Raw genomic sequence first — 27985 nt, 5'->3', positions numbered from 1 at the left:
ACACACACTCAAGTGAACTTTTCTTTATTTCCTCCATTTGTTTATAATCACACAGAGCAGCGCCAAGCCTGAAGGAACTTCACTGATCTCTCCAGATCCTCCACTCAGGCAGGAACCCTCACCTCCCGGGTTCTCCCTCAGAACCCCAGCATTCTGTCGACCAAACTCACTTCCTGTCGCTCTGTATCGGGTACAGAAAAGAATAAACACGAGCTGATGTGGGACAGAGCTGAGCCCCACCCCCATCAGGGCGATCAGGTGATCCATTCACAAGCAGATGAGTGCAAGAGTGTGTGAAGGTGTGTGTGTGTGTGTGTGTGTGTGTGTGTGTGTGTGTGTGTGAGAGAGAGGGAGAGAGACAGGAATGGATTAAGAATGACGCCGAGGTCTCTGATGGACAAATAATAAAAAAAAATAACAAAAACAGAGCTTTGAACCCAAAATAGAGACCAAGTGTCCGAATGTCGTATTCAGAGTCTGTTGTAGAAAAGAGAAGTGCTGCGAGGAGGGGTGGGGTGGAGAACCACAACCACACTCATTTCTCCTCCTCCTCCTTCTTCTCCTCCTCCTCCGTCTTCTCTTTCTCTTCTTCCTTCTTCTCCTCCTTGATTGACAGCTCCTCCAGTTTCTCTGCCACACTGTTGGCTTTGTTCCCACCTTCTGACACACACACACACACACACACACACACACACACACACACACAGATTAAATTAATTAGTCAGCAAATGCAACTATAAATGGATAAAAATAAAAAAAAGCATGACATTCATGAATAAACTTTTTGCTGTGGTGTCAGAGGTATAAAAACACTCAGGGATGTGCTGTTAATGGGGGGGAAAAAAAAAAAAAATTCAGTTTCATGACACCATGCGGTTACTGGTTATTTTCCTATAAACACCACCACACACGTGATGACGTGCCTTAGGGCTAACAGGTGTAGCAGAGCGCTCTGAAGCTCCTCCCAGATGGGGGCGGAGTCAGTGTGGAGCGGTTCTGTAAGGCTGCTGTAGCAGACCGAAAAAGTTCAGAGCCGGAGGAGGCGACCCCAAACAGAGTGAGTCTGCATGTGTGTGTGTGTGTGTGTGTGTTACCTTCAAGTGATTTTCGGACTTCCTCTTTGCATTCGTCAAACTTCACCTTGAACTTCTGTGCATCTGTCATGAGAACAAACAGATGAGTTCACACTGCTGTCTCACTCCCACACCTCATCTCACTCCAACACCTGCAGTAAGTCACCCTCTGAGTGGAGAAGCACTCGTTTATTTGCCACTCGCTCCATCAGTGGAGTTTGTTTAAACAGGAGCACCTGGCGAACCTTACAGAGATATTTCCAGTGTTCAGTAACATCATACAGTCAAAAGGTTCTGAAAGTGAGCTGGCGTTCACTGCCGGGGTTCACACTGTTCACTCGTGTTGGTTTTCTGAACTACAGCTTGGATGCCAAATGAGGTACATACCAGAAACACCCTGAGAGCGCTGTCTGAACACTTTATAGCGCAACAGGAAATGGCTGTGCTACAAAATTTCAGGTGTGTGTGGATGAGTTCACACATTTTTATTCATCACCAAGTGACTCTTATAAAATGCATTCATCAAAAGGAAAACCACTGGAGGAGAGATGAGGGTCAAACGGAACACTGTTCCATCACTGACGGGAGTGGGCGGAGTTAAGGAGTCTACTGCAGCAGCCACTAGAGGGCCTCAGACACGTGGGCTTCACTTGTCTCCCTGTTACACCCCCCTTCATATACACAGTCACCAGGGTCCTGTTACACCCCCCCCATATACACAGTCACCAGGGTCCTGTTACACCCCCCCCTTCATATACACAGTCACCAGGGTGTGCACTCACTCTCTCCGCAAAAAGCCAGGTTTTATTGTAGTGTGAGTGTATTCACACTCTGGACTAGCCTAGTAAACTAGACCCACCCGCCTAGCGGCCAAAAATATTTTTGCCTAGCGAGTGGGTCTAGCCTCGCACTATATAAACAAAAACACCCCGGGCATCAAATCGTGCCCGCCAATCACAACGCAGGGTTTTTGTTTGGATTCTTTGGGCGGGCTTTTGCAGGAGTGATGACAAAGCTGCGCGACGCTGGAGAAAGCACAACAGGAAAGATGGCTACGGCTAGTGAACAGCGCGCGTTTGACTCCGCTTTGGAATCAGTTTTAGAAGAATTAGACTTGGAGTTTTGGTTGAAACATGAGCAGGAAGAGGCTCTCCGCTCATTCCTTTTCAAGAAGGACGTTTTCGCTGTTTTGCCGACCGGCTATGGCAAAAGTCTGATCTACCAGCTGGCTCCGCTCGTAGCCAAAAGGATGGGGCTAGTTTGTGCAGTACGAAGAACTAATAAACAGCTTTGAAACATTACTTTTTGATTGTTTCTTATTTTCCCGTTATTTTAAATTTAAGGGAAATTATTTCACCAAACACCACTAAATAAAAACTCTCAAAAACAGTTTAAGCAAACACTTGAAAAACACTTGGGGGGGGGGGGGGGAGTGTATGTGGTACAGACTCCAAACTTGTGGTCATTATCTCCAAACTTCTTAATATCTAGAACCTGTTTATTAATTAATACGCATTTTGAAAAATTATTTATTTCAAGGCCTCCCCCACTGCTTTCTGTCGCTCTGACTACGTCACAGTCACTGTTGCGCTGATTGGTCAGAGCGTTGGCCTATACGCACAGAGACAGTTTGAAAGACAGCGGTTTGTTCCTCCCACCCCCGTCGGAAATGTCTACGGATCGAGGACAGATTAAATATTCACATTTAGTCTGGCTTGCCAGGCTAACTCTGGACTGTAGATTGTATTGTGTGCGCGCGCATGTGTGTGTGTACTCACTCTCTGCGTTGAGGAAGCGGATGGCCAGCAACTCTGGTTTTGGTTCTTCATCTGCAAAGTCAGCGTGTGTGTTCCACACCCAGGCCCGGTCACTGCCTGCGTTTGGCTTCAGCTCCATCAGTGGCATGACTGTACACACACACACAAATTTATTTATAGGGCACTTTTTCTTTTTCAAAACAACTCAGAATGCTGTATAAACCCCAAAACAAACTTGTAAAACCGTTTTTGTTGTATTTACTGGATATTAGGGCCCAGTGCGCCGTCTTTTTTTAAGCTGAACAGTGACCGACACAAAATGAGCAAAAATCTTAGTTTAGGGAAACAAAGCAAACAGAGATTACTACACACAAAGAAAAAACAAGAGGGTTGGGAATTTGGAAACGATGACACATTCATTTACACACTGATCGCTCACTAGTGTCATGCAGACAAGTGTGTAGGTCGGGGGTGTATGGATTGTAATAAGCCCCACCCCTCCAGGAGCAGCTCACGACAGTATGGAACTCTGGTTGAAGGTCACAGAACATTACTTTAGTAGTTTAACATGAGGAAGGAGTGGAGCGAGAGCACACACAGCGGCGTGTCCCACACTGAGGAAGGGCAGTGATGTGAAGGACTCGGGACCGAGCGCTGAACATACTCACTGTGGTGGTTGGCGCAGATCTTGAGCGTGCGGTCTCTCCTCATCAGCAGGCGGATGGAGCCTCTCTCTTTGTGGCGCAGCAGCTTTACGTCCCCCGTACCGCGCTCCTTCCACTCTGGTGGGTCGTTCTCACTCGCAAAGCGGTACAGCTTCGCCCTCCTACACACACACACCATCACAGGATGCTCACCGTTTCACTGACATTTACACTCAGGACTACTGACACTCGTTGGAACCTAAACACACTTCACCTCCATCTCCAGCTGAGCCACTCGTACAGATATTCCTGGAGACTGGACTTTAACCGAGTCTCAGCATGTTCACAACGTTACTTTATAATCTGGACTTTATTATTTGGTCCTGTGTCTGCAGTTTAATTTCTCTGTGTTAATAATTGATAATATTATTATTAAAAACCCCTCATGTGTAAGGAGGAGACAGAATCTGCTTGGCGCTGTACTGCTCCTCAATCCAGCGCTCTTCATCACCAGAGCTGTCGAACAATAGAATACTGATTTCGTGAAGGACAATTTTCTGAGATCGCACCCATCACAGAAATGCTTTTAAGAACCGAGAGATGAAATTTTGATGACTGTACAGTCCTCCAAACCCATGACCTTTTATTTTACCCATAATTCCATAGCAGCACTCACATTTTGAAGAGCTCCTCCTCATCCTCCTCCAGAGTTTTGACCTCACGCTCTGGCAGCGACACAATGGGCTCGAAGTGTGGGTCGTGGTTCGAATCGTCTACGTGATCCGTGGAGGTCTCGTGCTCATCTTGTGTGTCCTTGGGAAAGAGGTGAAAAAGACACATCATGTTTATAATGCGTTACCAAGGCAGAGTGCACTTTAGAGTGTGTACACACACACACACTCCAGATGTGTATCTGTTCATTCATCACAGCCCCAGGATAAACAGACTCGGAGTGGATTTGGAGTCTCACTCTGGTGTGCTTTTCTTTTGTCTAATCAGAGCAGTGAACTGTGAACACACTCCCGAACAATGAGATACCCGGCTTAACTCTGCCTCAGTGCAGCGGAGCTTTATTGTTATTACCCTAAAAGCACCCATGTTACATTTTATTCATATAAATTAAAAAAAAACCTCCAATTCTTTGAACAGCAAGACACTACAGGTAAAAACACCACATCTCGTCACAGTGGATTTCCGTCCATTTGTGGCCTCTGAACTACCGTAAACTTTAAGCTCCACCCACTTCTTAAATCCTATATTACATACACCTGAGAATCTCATGTCTTGACGTGTTGGTTGAAATCGCATCATCACATACACATCCGTTTCCTTTATAAACACATCATACTGACAAAACCATGGGCTTTTCTTGATTAAAAAAGAAAAAAAAAATCAGTTTTCTGTAAAAGGTGTTCTCGACTGTTTACTAAATCAGAAATATTTTAATTCAAACATCTAAAGACTAGATGTTATGCATATTTAATGAGATGAAGTTGTTTTATTTAGGGCTGAGAGAGATGAAAAATCTCACATACCAGTCTGATAAACTAACAGCAGCAACCGTCGCATCAAATACATCAGAGACGACAGATTTAAACTGAACACGGGGAGAAATATTCTCACACATTTTAATAAGTTTGTAAGATAATATACAAATATAGACAGATGCCCTGGTTTTAATAAATCAGGACAAAGCTAAACACTAAAAACAAGGGAATGATCGTGAACCTGATTCTAATGAAGTAAAAATTTTACAACTGTACAACATTTTAACATCAAATCAGCCTCCACTAACCACAGTCCAGAGACTCTGCTTTTAAAACGCTTAGGAAATGAAGTGTAGAGGTGCAGCGGGGTGCAGCACAGTGTAGAGGTGCAGTGGGGAGGTGTAGTGTAGTGGTGCAGTGGGGTGTAGTGTAGAGGTGCAGTGGGGAGGTGTAGTGTAGAGGTGCAGTGGGGAGGTGTAGTGCAGAGGTGCAGTGGGGTGTAGTGTAGTGCAGTGCAGAGGTGCAGTGGGGTGTAGTGCAGTGCAGAGGTGCAGTGGGGTGTAGTGTAGTGCAGAGGTGCAGTGGGGTGTAGTGTAGTGGTGCAGTGGGGTGTAGTGTAGAGGTGCAGTGGGGTGTAGTGTAGAGGTGCAGTGGGGTGTAGTGTAGAGGTGCAGTGGGGTGTAGTGTAGAGGTGCAGTGGGGTGTAGTGTAGTGGTGCAGTGGGGTGTAGTGTAGTGGTGCAGTGGGGTGTAGTGTAGTGGTGCAGTGGGGTGTAGTGTAGTGGTGCAGTGGGGTGTAGTGTAGAGGTGCAGTGGGGTGTAGTGTAGAGGTGCAGTGGGGTGTAGTGTAGAGGTGCAGTGGGGTGTAGTGTAGTGCAGTGCAGAGGTGCAGTGGGGTGTAGTGTAGTGCAGAGGTGCAGTGGGGTGTAGTGTAGTGGTGCAGTGGGGTGTAGTGTAGAGGTGCAGTGGGGTGTAGTGTAGAGGTGCAGTGGGGTGTAGTGTAGTGGTGCAGTGGGGTGTAGTGTAGTGGTGCAGTGGGGTGTAGTGTAGTGGTGCAGTGGGGTGTAGTGTAGTGGTGCAGTGGGGTGTAGTGTAGAGGTGCAGTGGGGAGGTGTAGTGTAGAGGTGCAGTGGGGAGGTGTAGTGCAGAGGTGCAGTGGGGTGTAGTGTAGTGCAGTGCAGAGGTGCAGTGGGGTGTAGTGCAGTGCAGAGGTGCAGTGGGGTGTAGTGTAGTGCAGAGGTGCAGTGGGGTGTAGTGTAGTGGTGCAGTGGGGTGTAGTGTAGAGGTGCAGTGGGGTGTAGTGTAGAGGTGCAGTGGGGTGTAGTGTAGAGGTGCAGTGGGGTGTAGTGTAGTGGTGCAGTGGGGTGTAGTGTAGTGGTGCAGTGGGGTGTAGTGTAGTGGTGCAGTGGGGTGTAGTGTAGTGGTGCAGTGGGGTGTAGTGTAGAGGTGCAGTGGGGTGTAGTGTAGAGGTGCAGTGGGGTGTAGTGTAGAGGTGCAGTGGGGTGTAGTGTAGAGGTGCAGTGGGGTGTAGTGTAGTGGTGCAGTGGGGTGTAGTGTAGTGGTGCAGTGGGGTGTAGTGTAGTGGTGCAGTGGGGTGTAGTGTAGTGGTGCAGTGGGGTGTAGTGTAGAGGTGCAGTGGGGTGTAGTGTAGTGGTGCAGTGGGGTGTAGTGTAGAGGTGCAGTGGGGTGTAGTGTAGAGGTGCAGTGGGGTGTAGTGTAGAGGTGCAGTGGGGTGTAGTGTAGTGGTGCAGTGGGGTGTAGTGTAGTGGTGCAGTGGGGTGTAGTGTAGTGGTGCAGTGGGGTGTAGTGTAGTGCAGAGGTGCAGTGTAGAGGTGCAGTGGGGTGTAGTGCAGTGTAGAGGTGCAGTGCAGTGTAGAGGTGCAGTGCAGTGTAGAGGTGCAGTGGGGTGTAGTGCAGTGTAGAGGTGCAGTGGGGTGTAGTGCAGTGTAGAGGTGCAGTGGGGTGTAGTGCAGTGTAGAGGTGCAGTGGGGTGTAGTGCAGTGTAGAGGTGCAGTGGGGTGTAGTGCAGTGTAGAGGTGCAGTGGGGTGTAGTGCAGTGTAGAGGTGCAGTGGGGTGCAGTGTAGAGGTGCAGTGGGGTGCAGTGCAGTGTAGAGGTGCAGTGGGGTGCAGTGCAGTGTAGAGGTGCAGTGGGGGTGTTAGTGCAGTGGGGGTGCAGTGCAGTGTAGAGGTGCGGTGCAGTGGGGTGTAGTGCAGTGTAGAGGTGCAGTGGGGTGCAGTGCAGTGTAGAGGTGCAGTGGGGGTGTTAGTGCAGTGGGGGTGCAGTGCAGTGTAGAGGTGCGGTGCAGTGGGGTGTAGTGCAGCGTAGAGGTGCAGTGCAGTGTAGAGGTGCAGTGGGGTGTAGTGTAGTGCAGAGGTGCAGTGGGGTGCAGTGTAGAGGTGCAGTGGGGTGCAGTGTAGAGGTGCAGTGGGGTGCAGTGTAGAGGTGCAGTGGGGTGCAGTGCAGTGTAGAGGTGCAGTGGGGTGCAGTGCAGTGTAGAGGTGCAGTGGGGTGCAGTGCAGTGTAGAGTTGCAGTGGGGTGCAGTGCAGTGGTGAAGTGCAGTGTAGAGGTGCAGTGGGGTGCAGTGCAGAGGTGCAGTGGGGTGCAGTGTAGAGGTGCAGTGGGGTGCAGTGTAGAGGTGCAGTGGGGTGCAGTGCAGTGTAGAGGTGCAGTGGGGTGCAGTGCAGTGTAGAGGTGAAGTGCAGTGTAGAGGTGCAGTGGGGTGCAGTGTAGTGGGGCAGCGGTGTGTAGTGTAGTGGGGCAGTGGTGTGTTGTGTAGTGCAGAGGGGTGTAGTGTAGAGGTGCAGTGGGGTGTAGTGCAGTGTAGAGGTGCAGTGGGGTGTAGTGCAGTGTAGAGGTGCAGTGGGGTGCAGTGCAGTGTAGAGGTGCAGTGGGGTGCAGTGTAGTGGGGCAGCGGTGTGTAGTGTAGTGGGGCAGCGGTGTGTAGTGTAGTGGGGCAGCGGTGTGTAGTGTAGTGGGGCAGCGGTGTGTAGTGTAGTGGGGCAGCGGTGTGTAGTGTAGTGGGGCAGCGGTGTGTAGTGTAGTGCAGAGGGGTGTAGTGTAGTGCAGAGGGGTGTAGTGTAGAGGTGCAGTGGGGTGTAGTGCAGTGCAGTGTAGAGGTGCAGTGGGGTGTAGTGTAGTGGCACAATTTATCACGGTATTGATGATCATCGCATCACACAGCTCCAGCCTCATTTACATCAGTTACAGGTTTTAATTCAAACCAAATACTTAAAGAATCATCAGTCAGAGCTTCACTCCTCATAAACCTGCCCTCTGTCTTTCACCGGGGAACCGGGTCACTGTCATCTGCAGTGAAACCCCCTCAGTCACCGGGTCACTGTCATCCCCAGGGAAACTCCCTCAGTCACCGGGGAACCGGGTCACTGTCATCCCCAGCGAACCGGGTCACTGTCATCCCCAGGGAAACTCCCTCAGTCACTGGGTCACTGTCATCCCCAGCGAACCGGGTCACTGTCATCCCCAGGGAAACTCCCTCAGTCACCGGGTCACTGTCATCCCCAGGGAAACCCCCTCAGTCACCGGGTCACTGTCATCCCCGGTGAAACTCCCTCAGTCACCGGGTCACTGTCATCCCCAGTGAAACTCCCTCAGTCACCGGGTCACTGTCATCCCCAGTGAAACTCCCTCAGTCACCGGGGAACCGGGTCACTGTCATCCCCAGCGAACCGGGTCACTGTCATCCCCAGTGAAACTCCCTCAGTCACCGGGTCACTGTCATCCCCGGTGAAACTCCCTCAGTCACCGGGGAACCGGGTCACTGTCATCCCCAGCGAACCGGGTCACTGTCATCCCCAGCGAACCGGGTCACTGTCATCCCCAGCGAACCGGGTCACTGTCATCCCCAGTGAAACTCCCTCAGTCACCGGGTCACTGTCATCCCCAGTGAAACTCCCTCAGTCACCGGGGAACTGGGTCACTGTCATCCCCAGTGAAACTCCCTCAGTCACCGGGGAACCGGGTCACTGTCATCCCCAGCGAACCGGGTCACTGTCATCCCCAGTGAAACTCCCTCAGTCACCGGGTCACTGTCATCCCCGGTGAAACTCCCTCAGTCACCGGGGAACCGGGTCACTGTCATCCCCAGCGAACCGGGTCACTGTCATCCCCAGCGAACCGGGTCACTGTCATCCCCAGTGAAACTCCCTCAGTCACCGGGTCACTGTCATCCCCAGTGAAACTCCCTCAGTCACCGGGGAACTGGGTCACTGTCATCCCCAGTGAAACTCCCTCAGTCACCGGGGAACTGGGTCACTGTCATCCCCAGTGAAACTCCCTCAGTCACCGGGGAACTGGGTCACTGTCATCCCCAGTGAAACTCCCTCAGTCACCGGAAATACACAGCAGGAAACCCTCAGTCGGGGGAAGCGCGAGCCCATGTGCGCGAGCCGCCTCTCCCCCTCACGCCGTCCGGCCTAGCATGCTAATCAAGCTAAGCTAAGCTAATCCAACCCCGCCACAGGAGATTACTCCTAATAATACACTCATCACTCCACACTAAACACGGCTCTGTTAGTGGGGAAACAACTAAACACATATTTACGCGAGAATTTACCTTTTATTTGTTTAAAAAAAGAGCAAAAGGTTTTTTTTTAATATAATTTTCTGCTAGCTAGCATGTTAGCTGATTAGCTAGTAATCCCTTGGCCTAGCAAGAGTTCCGAATTCAGAATAAAGCTTTCAGATTAGAGCAGTAACGAACTCCGTCACCCGCTCGGTAATGCAGAGTGGGGGTGAGATTAGCATGCGCTAGCAGAGCCACCCGGAACTAGCATACACACTCACACTGCGCTCATGCTAGCGGAGCAACAATAACCCGCTGCACCAACACCGCCGGCTCACCAACACCGCCACACTCACTCACTCACTCACTCAGTCAGTCAGTCTGCAGCGCCCGGCTGCCCTCACAGCGGCGCCCGGCTCGGGATCAACAGCCACAGAGGACGCGGCCGGCGCCTTTTACTCCGCCACCGCTGCCCGGGCTTTGATTAAACACACAGCGCGGACCGGACCGGACCGGGAGCGGCTTCACTCCACCGCGCGCACACAGCCGGCTTTTTAAATTCCCGCACGAGCCGCTGAAACAAACCCGACTCACATTCCGGTAAATATCGCGAATACAGCGGCCCCGAGGCGGCGCGAGCGGGACGATGCGACTCTCACCTTGGGATCGGCCATGATTCCTGCGGATGGCTCGCGATTGTTTCAGGAGTTTTTTGGTTGATTTTCGGCGCTTTTTCTTTTTCTCACACTTTCTTCCGGTTCGAGAGCAGCCTGCCCCTCCCACTGCTTTCCCGCTTCGCGCGACTAACCGGGGCCGCGGCTCGCTGACGTCATCTCCTTTCTCGCTGTGGGAGTCGAATCCAAAAGCGAGTCGGTTCTCCGAAACAGGAGTCGACTCCACACGGATGAGGAAGCTGATGATGATTCTCGAGCTGCACGTCTCCAAGAGTCTCATTCCAACATCACCATTTTCATTTATTAAACACCGCCGCGCTGCACTTTTTATCCGTTTATAGTCACATTTCATGTTCAGTGGAACAATTTTGTCGCTCACAGCGATAAACACTCATTCTCTTTATTCTCTGTGTGAAATCTTACAGTTCCAGCTTCACCTCTGACTGTTACACAGCGCTGGCACTGGAGACTCCTTCCATACATGTACACGCCCCTGTGAATGAGCGGTTGCTATGGAAACGATAACGGTGCATGAGTATAAATAAACCGGTGATGTGCAGCTGCACATCAGAAAGAAAACACCTTCGACACTGACCAATCAGAGTCCAGAACTCAGCAGTGCTGTGGAGTGACAGACTGAATAAATACTGCACATGAGCTTTCTTTCCTGATTTGTGTTTTATGTATTCAGATCATGGAATCGACTCTGAGAATCTGTGACCAACACATTGAATCTTTATAGGAGTCGACTCTAAAGTTTGTGGAATCGAACAGCTTTGTTTGGGAAGCCCTGACTCTGAAGATGAAGGATTTTTATTGATTAGCTTTATGTGTTGGGGTGGTAGACATTTAACCTGTGTGTAAAATATAATCACATAAATGCACTGAAGAGTCCTTTCACACTTCAGAACATCATTATATTGAAAGCATCACCACAGAGCTGATTTAACCCACAAGCCACAAACTTTTATTTTATCTTTAAAATATACATTATACATCATCTGAGCTTAAATACCCCACACCCCTCCCTCCCCCCCTCCCATCCACACTTCATCCCTCCAAAAGAAAAATAACACACAGCCCTCTAAGTGCGCAGCATATTACTCTCTCTCTCTCTGTCGGTGTTAAAAAGTTAACTGAAACACTACTGCTTGGGTCCTGCAGGGGGCGCTGACGCTACAACAGCCTGGACTCGGACCTTTGAGTTTGTGACCATGAGTGAGTTATTTAAGCTGAAGGACTGAATGGGATTAGAGTTTAAACTCTGTCTGGTAGGAAAAAGTCCAAGCTCTCAGAAAGTTTCAGCTCACTTTGCTTCATCACTGTAACCGTGTAAAGACCTTCACTGACTGTACAGGGAGGATCACAATCGGACCATGTGCAAAAATGTGTTTCCGTAACACAGTGTAAAGTGGACACCATCAGAGTCTGCAAACCTTCTGCGCATCAAGAGTCACTGTATTGGTGACTTTTTTACTATCAAACCTGATGACTGGAGTTTGACCTTCATTGCTATCATTTTAAGAAAACCAAATTTAGCTACTGGAATGAACATCAAATTCTGGTCGCAAATCCACGATCAATAAAGGTCCAATCAGTTGACTGAGAGTTCCCTAACCCTCAGAAAGGATTGTGGTAGTGGTTTTTTGGTACTAATTTTGCTCTTGAAAGCCCTTTGTTTCTGCTGCAGTACTAAATACAGCCTGAAGGTGGCAGCAATTCCTGACTCTATCAAGTCAAAAATGTTACAGTAACTACAAAGTTCACTAAAACGCAATCAGGAAAAGTCCAAATGAACCCTCTCAGAGTTTATTGACTAATAGAAAATTAATCAATCAATCTTTAAAATAGGTACCACAAAACAAACGGCTTTGACAACCTGACAGATTGCCAGCTTGGTCAGTTCAATTTTGTTGTTGTTGCAGTATTTAAGCTGTAATTCCTGAAGTGTGAGTTGAAGATGGTAAATCTGTGTGTTAATGCAGCTGAATCCCAACATTCTTTTGCTCAGCTCGAATAAGAAGTTAAAACTGACGCCGTCTGATTTCATCAGATCACAGGAACCTTGTTAAAATAGTCACGAAAGCAAAACGGCCATGATGATAAGTTTCAAAACTTATAAATGAAAACTAATCAAAGACAAAATAAGTGCAGTGGTCACAGTATTAACACCGGCCTGTAGAGGGCTGAGAGCGTACGCTGGGGCTTTCATGAACACGGCGTGTAATGGTAAAGCTGTGTGATGCTGTAGCTGAAGCCCGAATGCAGCTTGCTACATGACAAACGTTTTGACATTTGGTGTGTTTATATAGTGCCACTGTTACCATTTAAAGGCCTTTGTTATTGGTTTTTTTATTGTTGCAGTACTAAAGCCAGCCTGCAGGTGGCAGCGATTCCTGATCGAGTCCAGTTTTGTAGCGTCCTGCGCTCCCAATACAGTTTGTTCATGTTAACACAGTTAGTCAAAATATCCTTCTCCCCGTCTACATTCCGAGAGAAGATCCTGAGTCCGTTTCCCCTCCACATGGCTTCCTTGTTTGTTGATGGAGTTCCTTCGCTGAAGCTGCTCTGGTCTTCGAGTGGCGTTACGGATGACGAGAAATCAGAAGTCAGTCTGTACACCACATCCCACATCCACTACAGGCTCGCTGCAGTGCTCCTTCCTTCACTCCTATAACCAGGCACTCGATCCGATTGGTCGACCGGGTCAGTGCACACGGCCACCACTGGCCAACAGTCTCAAGTGGGTGGGGCTTAGGCAGAGCAAACATCCTGTCTAGGGGAAAAACTCTCTTCAGTCACAAAGCTACATCAGTGGAGAGTCCGTCATTCTAGTGGGTCATGTGTGTGTGAGCACGTTCAAGATCCACTATTCTGGAATCAGAAGGCATTATTTTAGTCTATTTTACAAGTCTGTCCTGCAGTTTGTCAGGGTCACACACGTGGGGAGTACTTGGGGTTTCTTGGCACCTCGGTGAAGGACTTGAGTTCGTAAGGGATCCCCGTGTCCACCTCGATGGATTTGCGGGAGAATAGCAGCCGGATATCGTTGTGCAAGTAGATCTTTCCAGATTTGGAGCTCTGGAATCTGAGAGAGAGACAGAGAGAGGATGGAGGATGTTTAATGACTTGCAGTGAAACATTTTATTAATAATTCTATTAAACAGTGTCTGAGGTGTTCAGGTTAAAGAGTCAGGCCGAGAAAAACCTCAGACCTAAGGTGTATCAGGTAGCATAGAATCTTCTTCCTATCAGAGGCGGAGCTTTCTGTTCCTGCCCCTGACTCCACCCCTTCCTCCACAGGCACCAGGAAGATACGATGGCGCAGGAAGGTCATGTGATTGACAGGCATGTCCCCGAAATTGTAGGTCACCAGGAACATTTTCACCACAGTCTTATTGGGGTTGAATAAGGTCTGAACATCAAACACACAGGAGGATTAACAGTAATTCATCAGTCATGGACATGTGAGACAGACAGACAGACAGACAGACAGACTGACCAACCACTTGGTGACTCACCACTTGAATGGTCCCTGCTTTAGGTACACTGTATCCTTTCTTTCCCAGGGGCTCCAGTGAGATCACACCCTGACACACAGACAGGGGATTAGATAACATGGGCGTGGCACAGTGTGTGTGACTGACTCACACACACACACACACACACACACACACACACACACACAGGTTACCAGGAAGGGTGAGGGCGCGCTGTGCTCAGACGTGTCGTAGTAGGTCACCTGTACAGGTAGAGTGGCGTGTTTGGGACAGTACGAGCCACTCGCCCCGATCTCGGCTGTGAAACCCTCAATTCGTCCTGACGGAGGGAACCGACCCTTTAGGATTGACTCCTGCAAAAACACACACACAGTTTGAACACGTCTCCATTTTGTCCCCATATTTTTGACTTGGCATTTAAAATGTAATAAAGACTCAAAGTTTCAGCTTTAGAAATACCTCAAAGTTTCCCAAAAGCGACCTGCTAACAGCTAACGATGAACAGGAGGATGAGCGGCTGGTGTCGGTGCGCCTGCCGCTGCGCAACTGACGGCTAAACACACAGGATAAAACACGCACGCGTTAAAGCAGCCCATGTAAAACATTTATGGAGAGTGTATGACGGGTTTGCGAGTGTGGAGCTCACGATTTGAGGCGAGCGCTGGTCTTTAGCCTCCGCGACGATCGGGAACACTCAGCCAAGCTCTGAGAAAAGGAGACAGGAAGTCAAGTTAAAGGTGGAGTTTAGACCGATGCACCGATTATGACAGAAGAATCGTCTCAGAAATCCCGTCAGGTTAGTGAGATAGCTAGCATTAGCATTATGACAGTGCAACATGTAAGAATAGGACATAAAAATTATTTTCAAAATCCTGTCAGGATTGTTTATGGATTGTTAGCTGGCTGGTGTTCGCATTATGAACAGCCATGACCATTTCTAACAGTTCTCTCAGAAATCCTGTCAGGTTAGTTTACATTAGCTCACTGGCTAGCATTATTCAGCAATAGCAGTGAAGATCCGGAATATTTTAATGTGATTCTCTCAGAAAGCCTGTCAGGTTAGCAGTAAAAATTAAAGATTAATGTAAAAAAAAAAAACCCTGCTGAATCCTGTCAGGTTCGGCAGATTGTTAGCATTAGTGTTATAAATACGACTTTTAAATTCATTCAGAAGTTCTTTCAGGTTAGCTTTTGGCTCATGTTAGCCAACTGGCTAGTAACTAGTAATAGCAGTGAAATTCAGTGATCCTTTCAGAAATCCTGTCAGGTTAGTTTATCAGTTTATCTGAGTTACCTGGTTAGCGTTAGTGTTAGCATTATGAGATGTTTATAAATGTATAATTTAAGGATCATGTTAGAAATTCCTGACAGGTTAGCATTAGCAGTAAAGATTATTAAACATTTCCGAATAAAATAATAATAATAATAATAATAATAATAATAATAATAATCCTCTCAGAGATCCTGTCTTTGTGCCTGTGTGAGGGAACACTGAGTATTCTTATTATTATTATTTTGTGTGTGTGTGTTTACTTTGCCCTGCTCTCTGGTTGTGGGCAGAAGGTGTGTCCAATAGGGGGCAGCCTTGGAGTCGGTGCTGCGTCCCGGTGCCAGTCCGATCCCGGGGGTCAGCGCCAGACGGCAGCGTTTGGACGTCGATGGTCCTTCGTCCTCAGAGCACGAATCTCCGACGTCACTGAACGACAGCAGCTTCTTCTTCTTCACCTCGCCGCTCCTTTCTGACGAACTCGACCCGTTAGAGCAGGAAGGTGGCGATGGTGGATGGGGCTGTCTTTCTGAAGGGGGTGGGGTCTTTTCAAGCTCTGCCCCCCACCCGATAACCTCAGCAGGGGTTAACGGTGGATGTGAAGACTGTGAGGGCTCCAGAGGGGCAGTAGGGGGGGTGTGAGGGTCCACCATAGGGGGCGATTTGGGTGACAGCGGGGCAAAAGCATCCTTTGCAGGGAGTGGTGGTAGTAAAGGGGTGGAGCCTCTTCCACACAGCACCTCCCCTTCCATTTCTTCGTCGTCATCCTCATCCTCGTCCTCATCCTGAAGGAGGCGTTTGGGTGCAACGACGGGGTCCGATGTCTCCTCTAATCCACGCTTCATACTGCTTTTAAACCCTCCTCTCTGGGAAAAGATGGAAAGCTGATAAACCTTCTGCAGCCGCAGCTCTTCCTGGTTCAGAGGTCTTGGCTGGGGGTCGAAGGTCACCTGTGGGTCGCTGGGTGGTGGCAGGTCTCCAGCTCGAGCCTCCTTCCGGACCAGCTCCACATGAAGATGACGCATGGTGATGGTTTTTTTTTTAAAAGACAGTTGCACTACAATTTATATAATGTTTATTCTTAAAAAGTTCTAAAAAAGTTGTGCAGAGTTCAACAGAGCGAGAAGAGGATCTGGACGATGTTTAGATCCGCTTTAGGACCAGCACATTACATTTCCCATAATGCCTTGTAGCACAACACCTGAAAAACATCAGTGGAGACAAGAACAACATGTGAACAACAATCAGATCAGCCTGAAGGACTGATTATCTGCAATACTTACACCTTTAATCACATTTCCCATAATCCCTTGTGTTAAAGAACACACATTACAGAAAGACGTGTAAACGTCGCCGATTGTATTTTTTTAAAACCTGATCTGGGCCACATGAACCAGTTCCAAGTCTGGAACACATCTGATATCTGATCACAGGAGTCCCCTCTAAATGCTCACATACGGTTTTCCTGGTTCTGAAGTTCTAGTCGTTGTTATGTGGTGAATAAACGCAGTGGAGTGTGAAAGCTGGCTCCTGCCTCAGACTGCCACAGGAAATGGACAGGGACAGTGCCCGTGAACTGATGGGACAGTCATGTACACAAACAAACAAACAGTCATGCAAGAACTTTTAACTTGTCCCAAATATTTAGAAGAAACTCTGAAAAAGCTTTCTTCTGCTTTAAGGGTTGCGATCAACCAAGCTGACGCTGCTGGTACAACGTTGCTGTTTCCAGCTGGGGGGATAACGTAAACACGGGAATCAGATACAGGACAGGTCTTACGTATACACACACGTAAACACGCGAGACAAAAAGAATCAGATCTGTGTGAAAATACCAGAATTGTTTTCTCGCACACATCTACTCGTACGGTCAGGAGGGAACGACTACACGATGGAGCAGCCTCTCAGCCGCGTACTTCAGTGAGCGTCCACATCGTTACACTCTACACTCCACTCATAACCCGAGCCCTGACTGATTTCAGTCAGGACGTCGTCTCTGGGTGCAGGGACAAGTGTTTCACACTGACAGAAGTGATGGACAGGGGGCAGCAGTGTGTGGAATAGGGCAGTGTGTCTGTTGGATGTCTCGCAATATCACGTGTAACTATAAATGGATAAAAAGCACAATTTTAATGAATGAATATGATAACTGTTGGCAAATTGCGGTGGTATGGGAACACTTTTGAATGTGCTGTTACAGGAAGATAATCAACTTTAGGGACAGTAACTGTAACTCTGCTTCATCACACCACCCTGAAACAGTGCCACGTGTAACTGATCGGCTGTGTGAGCGAGAGCCTGCTTACACGTCTGCCTGCTCCTTCTCGACGGTATCCGGGTTCAGCCACGTCCACCCGTGTTGACCTTCGCCCTCTGACCCTGAGCCTAGCCCCTGAGTTCGGCCATCTCCAACGCTGCTCGTGTGACGCAACAACAGCATTCCTACTCAGGAAGAGAACAAAGGCCTAGAAAGAGAGAGAGAGAGAGAGAGAGAGAGAGAGAGAGAGAGAGAGAGAGAGAGAGAATATATATTAGCATAAATTGTAATTAGCACTATTTAATAACCACACAATGATCCGTTTACTCACCAAAGGGGCGGAGTGTCAGTGAAGCGTCAAACAAAAACAGATGACGTCTAACCTCAAGCTCCGCCCAGACCAGACCAGCGGCCAATCACGCCCTTCCTGGGCTCCTGATGGGTCGCTCGTGGGCTGCATCCTGAGCAGGGCATTCCAGAGACACCAAACTGTCAACCACAAGATTCAGTTCAGGAGCATTCGATTCAAAGCAGCAGGTTAAGACACGCCCCCTTTTCTAACACAGATGTATTTTTTTGTTTTCGGTGCAGTACTGCGGATGACCGGAGCGTACTCTCACTAGGTCACATGTAGGAGTGTTTAGTTTGGCCGTTTCTTCTTCTGTCCAGTTAACTGACCTCCATCTGGGTCATGACCACCTTTTTTTGCTTGTGTTAGGTGAAATCAGTACACACACACACACACACACACACACACACACACAGGAGGAGTACACAGTGATGATCACTCTGACCAAAGAAACTTTACGTTTTCTTAAGTGCTGTAGTATAAGAGGAATAAAACACTTGGCAATGTGCTTTTAAAAGAACATAATCAGCTTCATGGCACGTGTGTGTGTGTGTGTGAGATGTAGATGTGTATTTATAGGTGCATAGTTTGCTGATCTGTCAGTGCGCTCTTCTCTCTGCACGAACACACACCAGGGCGTGTGCTGAGGTGAATCCGGCGTGTAAATGAACACTTCTTACTCACGTCACTTCGAAACGATGCCCTGCGTCCACTAAACCCCCAGCTCCAGTGAACTGGTTCGAGTCTGATCCTTGCAGTCTGATGTTAATTCCAGTGTCTGATTCAGAACTATTGCACCATATTACACATTTATTTATTCCGCAGCAGTCGTTGATACTGGCTGTGGTTGGTATCAGAGACATCGGGTTTCTGCACGACATCACAGACGCACGTCAGAAACGTTTCCAAAATGCAGGACGTAACTGTGATTGATGGTAATTTTGGTTTGTTCCGGTGAAACGTTAGAGAAGCCCAGCGAGTTCTGTCTTTATTTATTTGACACCGTTCACGTACAGTACAGACTGACTGTCTACATACTCCATCTTTAACCTCAGATCAGGCCGAAGAACAGGAAGGACACGCCCTCGAGACTTTAACCCCCTGGATGTCGTTCATTCCACCTGCGGTCATGATTTGGTTTTGTCTGAGGATTTTAAAGACTGTTTTAAATAATGGATTCTTGGGTCCAGAGGATCAGCTGGAGGATTGTTTAAGGATAAACTGTTTATTTATAGACGCGAGACTGCCGTCTGTCAGAGGGGGCGGAGCTGCAGCCGTTCCAGGAACTTGTGCTAAAAAGATAGTGCAGAGTGGATCCTGAACCCAAGACGGGTCAATTACAGCTGATCTTGCTCTCCCTCCCACCCACACACACACACACACACACACACGTGTGGTGCTGGACTCAGCACAACCTCATGAAAGTGATCCACGGTGGATCTCCAGCTAATCTCATACTGTCCCATGCAGCATTACAGAACTGACCAGAGGTCAAAGGTCAAGGCCAAAAGAAAGCTCTTGGTGGTGACACAGATCATCATTCTGGAGATACAGGTTGCATCAGGTTAGGTGACCTTCACTCAGAACGCAAGACAGTCAGGGTTCAGCACTGCTCAGGAAGTCAGGATGCTACCACAATGATGCGCACGCACGCGCACACACACACACACACACACACACACACACACACACACACACACACAGTGTGTCACTGAAGACAGCGTCTCTGTGCTTATCTGTGTGCAGGACATGTGTTTATCTGCTGCACACACACACACACGCCTGTGATGTCACACACTCATTCTCTCACCACACACTGCAGTCTCGAGTCTCACAGCAGCTTCACATGACGCACACGATTCAGTGTTACGAATTCACTCACTGCTCTTTGAACCGCAGAGGGGGTGGGGTCTAGCTTGGGGGCGGGGTCTACAACCTACAACTTCCACTTAAACTGTGAACATGCAGCTCATTATTCGTTCCTTCATCCTCACTAAGCGCTTGGTCAGTGTGGTGGTGGAACCTCTCCCGGGATCGCTGGACATGAAGCTGGAATACACTCGGGATGAGACGCCAGTCCATCACACTCACTCACACACCAACGGACAACTGGCTGATTAGTATGTTTCTGGGATGTGGGAGGAAGCCGGGGAGCTCAGAGGAAACCCACAGGGACAGGAACCTGAGCTCAGGATGGAGTCAGAATCCTGCTACGTCCTCGAGGAGATTATTATTATTATTATTTTTACTAAACGAGTTCATAATCAGAATCTTCTGGAGTTGTCATGCATACGATAACAAGACCCGACTTCTGATCTGATCTGGAACACCTCCGGGTGCGAGGGTGGTGTGTGAACACACACAGAGAAGACTGACATCATGCTGCATCAAAACACTGAGTCAGGACAACGATCAGTGTAAAGTCAATGTCTCGTGTCATACTGATGCAACCCTACACACACACACACACACACACCGCTGTAAAAACTTTATTGTAATTACTGTGTAGTTAATGAAACTACAGACTCAGGAATCTGTGTGTGCGTGTGTGTGTGAGAGAGACAGAGAGCGCACATTTATGACTACGATAACCCCTGACTTACCTTTGCTACACTTCTGTCTTTTCCTCTTCCTCTCTCTCCGTCTCTTGCTCTCAGTCTGTCCGTCCTGCTGGTGGGTGGACGAGCGAAAGAGAGATAGAGAGAGATTGGGGGGTGGGGTGATGGGGGGGTAAAGAAAGGGGATGGGGTAAAAGAAGACGACAAGCATGGGATTAAAAAGTACAGGATCAGTGTGTTTATGCACTCTCTCTCTCACACACACACACATCTCAGTTGCCCCCTCTCTGTTAACACAATGGGTTCGGTTCTCAAACTTGCTCACTCTCGCTCTCTGTCAGCTTTCAACATGTGGGCGGGGCTTCACCAATCCCAGACATCTGATTGGACTGTGGAAAGGGGCCCTGGTACTTTAGTTTTGAACACCAACACACACACACACAGACACACACACACACAATGTTCTAGTCCCACCCATCTGCCTGCTTTGCCCAGAGCGTGTTCACTCATGCTGATTCCTTCTGTGTGTGTGTGTGTGTGTGTGTGTGTGTGTGTGTATTGCTGGGTATCTCCTGGGTAGCCAGCACTGTTAGCTATGGTATGTCCCAGACGCGCGCGCGCACACACACACACACACACACACACACACACACACACCTTGTACTTGTGAGTGAAATGCAGGTGGACTTTTTCAGATCTGTGTGTGTGTTCATTCTAGAAAGGGGAACTTCACAGCCGAGTAGATGCATCAGAACATGAGAATTGTCATCCTGGCATATGTGTGTGTGTGTGTGTGTGAGTGAGAGACAGAGCAAGAGCTGGTAGCTTGGGGTGTCTATACGCTTGATGAATAGCGGGGGGGGGGGGGGGGGGATGCCTGCCTGCCTGCCTCTGTGTGTGTGTGTGGGGGGGGGGGGGATGACAACCTAGGTAGTATAAGAGAAACACTCTCTCTCTCTCTCTCTCTCTCTCTCTCTCTCTCTCACACACACACACACACACACACACACACACTCTTCCCCTTTAAGAGCTCATTCTCTGTGCCCATATAAGGTGAACAAGGGAGGCGTGGCTAGTCATACAGCCCAGACCCCATTAGGCCTGGAGAATTCTGCCCCAAACACACACACACACACACACACATACACACACACACACACACACACACACCACTTGTGTGTAGTTCATTATGCTCCGTCACAGTGTCACTGAGGAACAGCAATCAAATTAAACTGTACTGAGAGACAGACAGAAAAGGAGACAGTGAGACTGTGTGTGTGTGTGTGTGTGTGTGTGTGTGTGTGTGTGTGTGCCGCAGGGAGATGACCAGAACATTCCAGAAGACTGCATACATTATTTCAAAGCAAGGGAGCCGTCTTTCTTTTAACCTCTCTCACTCTCTCCATTTCTCTCTCCCTCATTCTGTCTGACTCTCCCTCGTTCCAGACGTCTCTCTCCTTCATTACACCTGTCTCTCTTTAATTCTGTCTGTCTCTATTCATCCTCTGCCCATGAATAGATTTTAAAGTCACAGAGAGAGAGAGAGAGAGAGAGAGAGAGAGAGAGAGAGAGAGACTGAGTGAGTCATGATCAGGAAGTAGAGTTGACATGGTTACTGTGTGTTTTCATCAGTCAGTGAAACAACATCTGTGTGTGTGTGATTTCAGTGCATCTATAGAAAACGTCCCTATGGAGTCTCATTTCACAGTTTAAGCGCGCACGCACACACACACACTTCCTGAACCAGTTTCGAAGTTCTTCGACTGTGTACACACACTTGACAGCTTGCAAGAGAGATGTGAGGGTGGTGCTTTTGGGTTTTTTTTTTGTTTTTTTGGTGAGTGAATGAAAGAGAGAGAGAGAGGGATGAATAATGGACAGAAGGGAAGAGATGGAAGGGCTCGGTGGCTCAGTGCGGGTCCTGAGATTGAGGGATTCAGGAAAAGCGGACATCAGATTTTTTTTTCCTGCAACTTGAGTCGTTTGATTTTACCTAAAAGAGATTCATTCACTGAATCGTTCACTTAGAGTGATTTAAAAAACACCTAATAATCATTGCCATGTTTATGTTTCTATCTCAGTAAGGAATAAAACACACCATGTTGTGTAGTTACAGGTAAATAATCAGTTCCGGGGTGGTGTGATGAAGAGGCCTTACTGTTACCACCCTGTCGTTGATAATTTTCCTATAACAGCATGTCCCCAGCTGTTTTATTCCTCTTATACCACAGTAATTTAATAATTAGTACGCGTCTCCGCTTGTTAAAGGAATATCAGCTGTGTGTATTTACAGTTAATGCTGTAGCTCATTAGTGAAGCAGGTCAGTTCCTGTTCCTCTGTCCAATCAGAATCTAGGATTTTACAGCTCTGTGATAAAAACCCCATTCAGTTTGAAACGATCTTCCTGCCCCAGATGTTACCTGACTGTCAGGACGTCACTGTCGGAGACTGGGTGTTGGAACGGGAAACCGGGTTCATGGGCGACACCAGGCTACGGCTGCTGAACGAGCTAATCGGCTACTCCAGTACCTGAGCTAAAGCACTCGGGTAGCTGTACCTCACTTATTGTCTTTACTAACAAAGTGCACCCCCACCACCACACACACTCCAGCAAGTGCTGGTGATTAGAAACGCTGTTCTGAAGCTGTTCCTGAGTCAGGTTTTGAATGTAGCTCGGTTTCAGGAGATGCTGTTTAGCCATACTGGGGTTTCGCTGAAACTGGTTTCCTGTACAGAGTTTAGAGAAGTGTACAGTTTGTTTGAAATCATTTGGAAATAATCACTTGGCACATTCAGGACCATCAGAGAGAGAGAGAGAGTTTCATCATCTCATACCAGCATTACAGCCCCAGGAGTGACTGACTTCAGTAAACCACGAGCTGCTAACGCTAATCCCATCAGGTCCACACCTTTACACCTCAGACTGGGGGTGAAGCTGGACAGAAGGATAAATCTTTTTTCTTTCTTTAAAGTTTGGCTAAAGTTGTTTATTCCAGTGCCACAGCTTGCAGAACATACAGACCCTGTAGAAGCCTGTGGTGCTCCATGAAGCGGTTCATTTGCTTAGCGTTCATCCCTGATGTTTCTACACAAGGAATTTTGAGGTCATGCAGTCACACCTTCAGCTACCAGAGCCATGTTTAACATCTCACACTCTCCTGGACATGTGACTGTCTTCAACTTCATGAGGTAGTTCTTAGAGGAGGAGGAGGAGGAGAAGAATGAAAAACCCACAAAAAGTCTGGAAAATGTATAAAATCGCTACAGCACTGACCTGAGATCAGTTCCTGGTGGTTTACAGGCTGATCCGGGATCAGATATTAAGATGATCTTCTCCAGGAGATAGCAGTAAAGTGGACTGATCTGGAACCTGGTTTTCCACAAGTGGTGGTTTTACAATAGCTTTTGTGTATTAATTTAATTTAATAAATATAACTGATCTGAGAGCAGGTTTTCACACTGAAACTCAAGAACTGATCCCAGGTCAGCGCTAAGCTAAACTGTAGCTGGTATTCTTTATCTCTGATCCAGGATCAGTCTATACAACCAAATCCTCCTGGAAAATATAAACAGAAGCTGATTCAGGATCAGATTCCTCATTTTCCAAAAAAGCCTGAGCTGATCTTGGAACAGACCTGTAACCCAAACTCAGCTGATCCCAGGTCAGCGCTAACCTGCTCAGTACTGGTTATTCTAGAGAACAGCTGATCTAGGATCAGTTTTCACTGCCTGCCCCAGAGAAAACATTAAATGGCATCTCATACCCTTTTCCACCAACAGGGAATGGGTTCTGCTCTGGTCACATTCTGAACATTCTGAAAAATAAATTGGTCCAGAACCTGAAAAGTTGTTTCCCAGCTGGAACTGAAATACAGTTGGTTTTTCCAGCACAAACCCTGACATCAGTGGGTGTGTCATTAGTTTGGAGAGGAAGCAGAGTGCAGTGCTGGAGAACGCAACAGAAAAGGACACATCTTCAGGAAACAGTGGACCAAAAACAAAAACAGCTGCAGAACAAAAGCTCGCAGGTAATCTGTGTGCACCGCCATCTTACTCTACCGTTTCCTTCCGCTGTGAATGGTGCCACGCCCTCCGTTCATGACGTCCTTGATTACAACAGTTTCACTCAAAACTGGTGAAACCGTGGGCCAGTTCTCTAGCTGGCACCAAGGTTCAAAGAATCCTGGACAGATCCGGTTCAAGAACCTGTTCCCTGTTGATTGGAATGGGGTAAGACTGAACTGTTCTGGGATCAGCTCCGGGGGTGACGCACCAAAGGGTCAGTCACCCTTTGGTGACTGACCCCTTGAAAATGGTTCCTCCAGGAACGATGACTTTTCAGTTGTCAAGACAACGGAAAAACTAAAATACAAAAACAGAAAGATACGTCACAATGCTCTTGTGCACAAAACAAAATGCTCTTGTATTTTAGTTTTTCCGTTGTCTTGACAACTGAAACGTCATCGTTCCTGGAGGAACCATTTTCAAGGGGTCAGTCACCAAAGGGTTAAGGAGACCAAGATGTTAGGTCTACACACACACACACACTTCCTGAGCACATATAAGCAATTTATTATTGTTTTTCATCTTTTACTACTTTTTTAGGTAGTAGTTCTATATATTTTTATCCTTATCTTTGTCTGATCTATTCTTTGGCTGCTGTGATAAGTGAATTTCCCCTTTGGGGATTAAATAAAGTTTTATCTTATCTTATATACATCGAGTGTGTGTGTGTGTGCATGTGTGTGTGTGTGTGTGTGTGTGTGTGTGTGAGATTGCTTGGAAACCACTGACTCGTACTACAAGAGTAGAGGAGTGAAGCTGTGCAATCACACTCCAGATCAGGTCTAACAGGCGAGAGGAGAAGAACATGAAGAAAACAGAGAAGGGAAAACGAACAGCAGGAGGACAGACGTCTGGTCGTGTTCAGGGTCACAGTTAGAGCTGACGGATATGTCCGGGCATACCGTACACACGCTGGAAACACACACACACAGAGTCCATTGCATTTAACTTCACACTTATGCAAGAGTCCAGAGACATAACAACCTCAAGGTTACGAGGTCAAATCGCACAATCGCAAAATTGCCCCAAACCCCCTCACTGTACTCTTCCAGCCATCAGGAATGCTGCTTCCTGTGTACAGTGTTGGCTTATAACACAGGTGTAACGGTGTTTATTTACTTCAGTCCTTAGGTAACTGATCAGAAGGTTGGGAGTTCAAATCCCCCCCCAGTACTGAGCAGCCTGCACTGCGGGTTTGCATCCTGTCTCAGCTTTGGATTAAAACAATGAAATGAGAAAAGGTCGTTTGGTAACTTGCGTCCACATTAATGATTTAAACAACTTACCCCAGCGTGAGGAACCTCGGAAAAAACAAAACCCACACCTCTTTGATCGTGACATTTACAAAAGGTTGGTTTTTTTGACTCCCCAAAGCAGACGATGTCATCTTATAGACAGACATTACAGCGTACAGTATTAACGTCTGACTTTAACATAAACACATCAATCAAATTCCACGCTGTCACAATATAAACACCACACAGGTGCATTTCTGTTTCACAACATACAAACTATATAAATAAAAAGCTTTAAAAGGTGCAGGAGGAGGTCTTCAGGTTGAAAGGTATGCACCAGACGTGACCCTTTAATATACAGTTGAGCCCGCGGGACCGTGTGGATAACGTGCTCATAATTTCACTGTAGATTTTGTAAACACTGCAATCATAAAGACCCTGGTGCTGAAACTAAACCTCCTCCAGCGCACGCTGCGGCTCTGTAGGGCTCTACAGTGAAGATACAACACTACAGAGTCATGATCTATAATCTCACTCTCTGGGGTCACCCAGGAGAGAACCGGTTCCTGCCCCCGTGTCATGTCCACTTGGAGTTCCTCCTCATCGCCATCTCCTCTGGTTTGTGCAATCGATCGATCAAAATGTAAACTTGCATCCTGATTTCTGTAAAGCTGCTCACTGGAGGAATAAACCCGGCCTGAATGGACTGTAGGTTCAGATCGTCTACAGTGTGTGTTAATCAGATTTAGTTTACAGCTGTGGGGATTCAGAGCCAATAATGTGCCTTCAAATGATTTGCACGGTTTAAGGTTTAAACACGATACCACCTCAGCCACGACATACACAAGTACAAGAGTACCGTGTGCTGCTTTTATTTCAAAGAATGCACCATTATTTGCTCCAGTGCTCCTGTCGTATGCGTCTCACACCCGTCTGTCTCTCGGCAGTTATACAGGTGGTGTTGCCTGCAGCGTCGCTCCTCTTGAACACGATCACATCGCCAGGTCCAACCCGTTTTTGTTCCCACCACCACCACCACAGCCTCCCAGATGGCTTTAAAAGCACGGTGTGATTCGGTCCTGGGTTTGATAATGAGCTTCGTGTGGTTCAGAGAGGGCACTGTGCATTCCTAATGACCCCCTGACTCACCCCCCAACCTGTGTGTGCCATTCAACACGCTCATTCAGTGAAAAACCGACAGCCTCCGGGTGCCTGTGGTGCCTTCTCTATCGTTCTCTACTGTCTCATTGTCTCTCTCTCTCTCTCTGTGCATGTGCGTCTTTTGCTTTCTGTGCATGCATGATTAAGATGCAGGTGAAATTGCTTTATGCTGCCTAACATTTTGCACAAATCTCTAGAACAGAAACTCTATTATTCAAGTCCATGAGGGGCCTCTCTCTCGCTCTCTCTCTACAAAGAAAGAGCAAATGCAAAAGCAAGAGCAAATGCAAAACCAAACACACACACACACACAAAATACAAAAGAGAATGAGATGGAAAGCATGAAGCTGGACAATACACACTCCCTGGCCTTCAGGTTGTCTGAAATGGCATGAATCTCTCTCTCTCTCTCACACACACACACACACATACATACACCAGGGTCTCATTAAAAAATAAAAAAGCACACATCCTGAACAGATCAGGAGAGGAATGAAAAGCCTGGATGGGCGTGTACACACACACACACACACACACACACACACACACTATGTCACCCAGCTACACACTTCGTGCAAATCTACTTCATCACCAATCTGTGGGTTTGTTTTTGTCCTGAAGCAGAGGATGGGAAGCTGTGAGAGAGAGAGAGAGAGAGAGAGAGAGAGAGAGAGAGAGAGAGCCTGCTCCTGAGAGGCGGATGTGTTGTTGGAGCTGAGCAGGCAGAGGCTGTTACTCACCCCGGGCTGAGTGCTGAGGAACTGCAGCAGGAATCAGGGTGAAGTCGCTCCCACAGCCAGCATGGAGCTGCGTGCAGCAACACCACAGTTGGCTCTCTTCTTTTATTTTTAGTAACAGCAGATCAGATCAGCTCTCCTTCTCTCCTTCTCTCCTCTCCAGTGCAAACACATCGACACCAAACCCGTCTCACCATTTTCACCTTCTCCAACACACCTCCATTACAGCACCCCCTCTCTCTACTGCAGATCTCAGGCTTTCTGCTCCTTTTCTTTAATCCACGTCCTCCGCCACCCGGGCCTTGGATCTGTCTCTCTCTGTGAGTGTGTGTGTGTGTGTGTATTCTTGTCTGTCTTATTTTCCCCAGCAGCCGTCGCCCATTAAAACCGAGCCTGTCCCTTTAAAAAACAATACTTCCGCGTTCAGCTGCAGAAAGAGCACGAAGGCGGGACCAAAGAAACAGCTGAAGCGCTCTCACTCACGCGATTGGCCGAGCGTCCCAAAGCTGCAGCCAGTGATTTCTCGGGCATCCGTGCGTCATTTGCATATGCTCGCTTTCTGTAATATATTCAAACGCCGCCGGAGCTGATTGGCTGCGCCGCGTGGTGACGCAAGGCGTAGCCACGTGCTGTGGAAGGGAATGGGACAGTGAACAGGAACTGGGAGAAATGTACATAAACACAATAATACAAACG

The 27985-nt window shown here is 47.9% G+C and overlaps 2 protein-coding genes and 1 non-coding gene across 6 annotated transcripts; all 3 read right to left on the bottom strand.

Annotated features, from left to right (window-relative positions):
• Window positions 1–8: 8 nt before the first annotated feature.
• On the bottom strand, window positions 9–10336 carry ranbp1 (RAN binding protein 1). 2 transcript variants are annotated; one of them, XM_060907732.1, is made up of 6 exons: window positions 10145–10336; window positions 4151–4287; window positions 3499–3656; window positions 2852–2980; window positions 1095–1157; window positions 9–657 (listed from the first exon to the last, which is right to left on the bottom strand). In XM_060907732.1, the coding sequence occupies exons 1-6, from the start codon at window positions 10157–10159 to the stop codon at window positions 536–538; spliced, it is 624 nt and encodes a 207-aa protein (XP_060763715.1). In that variant the 5' UTR covers window positions 10160–10336; the 3' UTR covers window positions 9–535. The 2 variants fall into 2 exon arrangements, with proteins under 2 accessions (XP_060763715.1, XP_060763714.1); XM_060907731.1 differs by having other exon boundaries at window positions 9–660; window positions 10145–10335.
• On the bottom strand, window positions 934–1067 carry LOC132872959 (small nucleolar RNA SNORA77). The gene has a single exon (XR_009651512.1). It is a non-coding gene; the product is annotated as a small nucleolar RNA SNORA77 (small nucleolar RNA).
• An 866-nt stretch (window positions 10337–11202) lies between the features above and the next one.
• Window positions 11203–27703, bottom strand: LOC132872716 (atos homolog protein B). 3 transcript variants are annotated; one of them, XM_060907727.1, is made up of 11 exons: window positions 27293–27703; window positions 20136–20202; window positions 17515–17672; window positions 17233–17391; window positions 15193–16127; window positions 14306–14364; window positions 14119–14212; window positions 13854–14012; window positions 13681–13749; window positions 13375–13574; window positions 11203–13247 (listed from the first exon to the last, which is right to left on the bottom strand). In XM_060907727.1, exons 5-11 carry the CDS (start codon window positions 15949–15951, stop codon window positions 13094–13096), a joined length of 1494 nt encoding a protein of 497 aa, XP_060763710.1. In that variant the 5' UTR covers window positions 15952–16127; window positions 17233–17391; window positions 17515–17672; window positions 20136–20202; window positions 27293–27703; the 3' UTR covers window positions 11203–13093. The 3 variants fall into 3 exon arrangements, with proteins under 3 accessions (XP_060763710.1, XP_060763711.1, XP_060763713.1); XM_060907728.1 differs by having other exon boundaries at window positions 20136–20199; XM_060907730.1 differs by lacking the exon at window positions 20136–20202.
• Between the last annotated feature and the right edge of the window lie 282 nt (window positions 27704–27985).

Source organism: Neoarius graeffei, chromosome 24 (assembly GCF_027579695.1).
Source record: "Neoarius graeffei isolate fNeoGra1 chromosome 24, fNeoGra1.pri, whole genome shotgun sequence".
NCBI classification, from domain to species: Eukaryota; Metazoa; Chordata; class Actinopteri; order Siluriformes; family Ariidae; genus Neoarius; species Neoarius graeffei.
The sequence above is the reverse complement of the archived record's forward strand: the minus strand, read 5'-3'. Positions and strand labels throughout refer to the sequence as shown.